Source organism: Nannospalax galili, unplaced genomic scaffold, assembly GCF_000622305.1.
Source record: "Nannospalax galili isolate Female #2095 unplaced genomic scaffold, S.galili_v1.0 scaffold196, whole genome shotgun sequence".
NCBI lineage: Eukaryota > Metazoa > Chordata > Mammalia > Rodentia > Spalacidae > Nannospalax > Nannospalax galili.
The window spans coordinates 847155-851612 of NW_008337421.1; the positions used below are offsets into that span (position 1 = coordinate 847155).

The window sequence follows — 4458 nt, forward strand, 5'->3', positions numbered from 1 at the left end:
TGTTGACCCTCCTCTTTATAGACTGGACACTGGTTCAAGTGAGACACATTTTATTTTACCTCTCTATATGTCATGTGTCTCTTGAAAAATAGCCATTTTCTTATAATGAGTATCATTAATATAACTATCAAAACTGAAAATGATTAGTTGGTTTTGTCTAGTCCATATTCATAGATTTTTAATTGTCTAATATGTCATTTCAGGGTTTTATTCAAGTCGGGCTCCAAACAATACATCTACCATGCATTTGGTTGTATCTTTTAAACCTTTCTTTGTTCATTGACATGCTAAGGAAGCCAGGTTCAGGGTCTCACCCAATGTCCCATGCTTTGGACTGTCCACTTCCTGTTGTCCTCTAACACACTTTCCTATTTCATATGCCATGGACTTGCTCTCTAAAGACTTAGATGCATTCAGGTTTCCAACCAGAATCTTAGGTGATCTGTGTTTACTATTTGAGTGGAACCACTGGACTGGACTGAGGGTGTCACCCACAATGTTGCTAAGATTGATAGTGTTCAAAGGAAACTAACATCCACCTTTTTCTTTTCTTTCTTTCTTTCTTTCTTTCTTTCTTTCTTTCTTTCTTTCTTTCTTTCTTTCTTCTTTCTTTCTTTCTTTCTTTCTTTCCTTCTTTCCTTTCTCTCCCTCCCTCCCTCCCTCCCTTCCTAGACAGTCTCTCTCTTAAGAATTACATTTATTTATTTAATTGTGTGTATATCTGTGTGGGTATTTGCCTGCTGTAGCACATATGTGCTGGTCAGAGGACAACTTTTGTGAGGGATTGAACTCAAGTCATCAGGCTTGATGTAATCACCTTTACCTGCTGAGCCATCTTGACAGCCTGAAATAGTCTCTTGATGTAGCCTAAGTTGCCCTTGAACTTGTACAGCCCAGGCTGGTGTCAAACTTGAGATCCTCTTGCCGCAGCTTCCTGAGAGCTAGGCTTAGAGTTGTGTGCCTCCATGCTTGGCCCCATCTTTTCAGAGTAGTTGATGCTCATTCATTGGTGATCTTTGCCTCAGCCAGCTGCTTCATTGACAGTTGGAGAGTGAGATTTCTGTCATTCTTCTATATTTATGAGCTGGAAATCTAAACAGTGTCTCCCACATCAGCATAGCTATTGGGAGGTAGAGGCAGGAGGAGCAGGAATTTAAGGCCAGCCTGTAAATAAATCTGTAGCAGTTAATTGTGCCTCTTGAAGTAAGTGCAGATGAATGAGGCAAATGATTTCAGAGAGTGACTGCAGGTGATTCTTCTTGCCTGCCATGAGTCCTATGGCATGGAGAGAAGGGAAGCTTCTGTACAAGCAGGGGGGAGGCTGTGGGAGGATAGGGTGGTACTTGAGGAGGGAGAGGATTCAGTATCTGAGCGGCAAGTTCTTTTCTTCCCATCTGTTTCAGAGTGGCAGTCAGATAAGCCTCTGAGCCCCTGTGTCTGTGTTTTCTTACTGCAGACAATGGGACTGTGATGTTGAGATGCTGGAGCGCTATCGCCAGGCCCTGGAGGCAGCTGTGAACCTCTCTGTGAAGCACAACCTGTCCCCACTGCCAGGCCGCACCCTCTTGGTTTATCTGACAGATGCTGGTGCAGATAGGCTCTATCCTAAGAGTAATGTACAAGGGGTAAAGAAACAAAAGCCCTCTTCCAAGAGGTTGGCAGGATGCTGGGGTCTTGAGAGGTTTTTGTTTCCAGACCTGGTTCTCTGAGGGACACACAAGCTAAAATAAGTGGCATGGATTTGCTTCTTGGTTCCACAAGGGAAATTCTAGTCAGTTTTTTAATGAACTATAATGCTAACATTTCACATTTGGCTAGTACTTAACAATTATCTCTAAATTTCTGTCACCACAAATACATCTCACATTCGCTTTACTGTGTCCCAGTATTGAATTTGGGCAGGGATTCTGGCTTCCCCCAGCTGCCCTTCCACTCAGCTTTTCCTGAGAGCTGCTGAAGATGATCCCTCTGAAGAGACCCATCATCCCTTTCCCATTCCCCCAAACCAGGGGAGGAGTTTGGCTTCCAAGCTGATAGGCAAGGACGGGTTCCGTAGGGAGACTTTTCTAAGCCTGACGCTTTGTCCCTTCAGCCCCCACTGAACTATGTGCTGCTGTTGATTGGAATGATGGTGGCCCGGGCCGAGCAGGTGGACGTTTTGCTGTGTGGAAGAGGAACTGTGAAGACTGCAGTGCTTAGGGCAGATGAAGGTATCCTGAAGACTGCCACCCAGCTCCAGGCTCAAGTCCAGGTCAGAAACCTGCCCCTACCATCCAGAAATATGTGAATGATACAGGCCTGGGAACATCTCACATAACTAGTAAAGGCATGAATAGTCAGGTATGGTGGTGCACACCGATGACCCCAGCACTTGGCAGCAAGCTGAGGCAGGAGAAATGCAAGCAGAAGGCCAGTCTGGGTTATATAGAGAGTTCAGGGCCAGCTTGGGATGCATAGCTGTATGCTTTTGTTTTGTTTTGATTTTTCAAAGAAGCATACAGTATATACACAATTGGTGCTGCTTTCTTATTGGTTGTGTTAGTCTTTCAGTGTTATAATGAAACACTAGAGGCAAGCTAACTTTACCAAGAAAAGAGGTTTGTTTTGCTCATGGTTCTAGAGGTTTAGGGGCATGGCACTGGCATTAGCTTCACTCCATGATCTCATGGCAGAGGGGGTGCTCAAGAACACATCTGGAAGGAAAGGAAACCAGAGAGTGATTCATGGGTCAGGTTAGGTTTTTACAATAATTTATTTTTACAAGAAGTCAGAGGTATGAAGGAATGACTTTTACAATATAGACATAATCAGGACTAAAGACTTGTACCTAATGTAGCCAAAAAGTTACTGTTTATAATGTAAACAAGCTCACAAAGTGATCTCTTGTTACCTAGGCATATGACCTTAATCCCTCAGGATCCCTCTTTGCCCCTCACCCAAGATATTGTAAGACAGAGTATAAATGTGGGTGTGCATGCTTTACACATCAAAGCACTGAAAGCCCCATGTGCTTTTCTCATTGCAAACAATGAGAGAAACTGAGTGTGTGTGCTATTCTAGGGATCAAAGGGTGAGATTCTCTGATAAAATAATGGTGGGTCCTGACTTCTACTTTCCCATTCCATGCTGGAGAAACTTTTTCAGTAAAAAATGAGCAAAGCCGTTGCTGGGGAGCACAGTTCTGAGAGGCATCTGAAGGAACGGGTGCTCAGGTCTGCTCTTGGCCTTAAAACAGATGCTAAGAGTCAAGCTGTTTCTTTATTAAGGCATGGCTGAAATGTGACTTAGAAACACTGCAACCTTAGACTCTTCCAAGGGCCTGACGACCTAAGGGCATCTCATTAGGCCCTACCTATTAATACCATGGTTCAGCTGAGTCCCTCCTACTACCTCACAGTGGGGCTCAACTGTCAATACACGAATCCTTGGGGGATATATTCAAGCTATAACCAGACCAGAGCATTTATATCTCATGTGCAACCATATAACCCAAGTTTCTTTCCTTCAGGAGTTGGAAGAACAGGATGAATGGTCCCTGGACACTTTTGGGAAGTACCTGCTGTCTCTGGCTGTCCAAAGGGTCCCTGTGAGTCCAGTTTGGTCCCTGTGTGCCACACATCCAGCTGCTTCTCATTTCTTGACCCTTCAAAGCTGATCTTTTATACTCTGTGTGGTGATTTCGCCAGCTCCCTCCTTGCTGCAGTCCCTCAGACAGGGATGCGCTGATAAGTCTTTAATGATAAATGGGAAAAAAAGAATGTTGGTTAATGTTTGCCAGTTTCCATGGTGCAGATTGTTCCACCAAGGCAGCTTTCAAGCCACCAGCCGTACATCCCTGCATACAGAGCTGTGAAGACTGCTCAGCAGCATACCACTGCTAGTATTTCCACAGTATTGATAGAGATGTAAATAAACTCAAGATTAGAAAGTGGGACTCTGTAATGAGATAATTAGAAAGGGTTAAGTTTTGAGAATATATTACTTTTGTCTTAAAATATAATTTTTAAAAGTGTAGTTGGGGGTGGAGAGATGACTCAGTGGTCAAGAGCAGCCTTCTTGCAGAGGACCCAGGTTCAGGTCTTAGCGCCCACTTGGTGGCGAACAACCATCTGTAACTCCAGTTCCAGGGGGATCTGATGCCCTCTTCTGGCCTCCATGGGCATTACATGACACAGGTGCACTTACATGCAAGAAATACACTCATACACATAGAATGAAAATTAATAAATAATGGGGGCTGGAGAGATGGCTCAGCAGTTAAGAACACTGGTTGTTCTTGCAGAAGATCTGGGTTTGAATCCCAGCACCCACATGGCAGCTAACAACTGTCTGTAACTCCAGTTCCACAGGATCTGATAGCCTCTTCTGTCCTTCATGGGCATTGCACAACATGGGTGCACTTACCTACATGCAGGCAATACACTCACATACATAAAATAAGGCTGCCCAAGATTTATC

General features: G+C 44.2%; 1 protein-coding gene across 2 annotated transcripts in view; it reads left to right on the forward strand.

Annotated features, from left to right (window-relative positions):
* Window positions 1-4458, forward strand: part of Tep1 (telomerase associated protein 1) — a 69643-nt gene that overhangs the window by 21293 nt on the left and 43892 nt on the right. For both annotated transcript variants that reach the window (XM_008832562.3, XM_029563324.1), the window contains exons 12-14: window positions 1457-1625; window positions 2093-2251; window positions 3509-3586. In XM_008832562.3, coding sequence (XP_008830784.1) covers window positions 1457-1625; window positions 2093-2251; window positions 3509-3586 — 406 coding nt within the window. The remainder of the gene's footprint in view (window positions 1-1456; window positions 1626-2092; window positions 2252-3508; window positions 3587-4458) is intronic.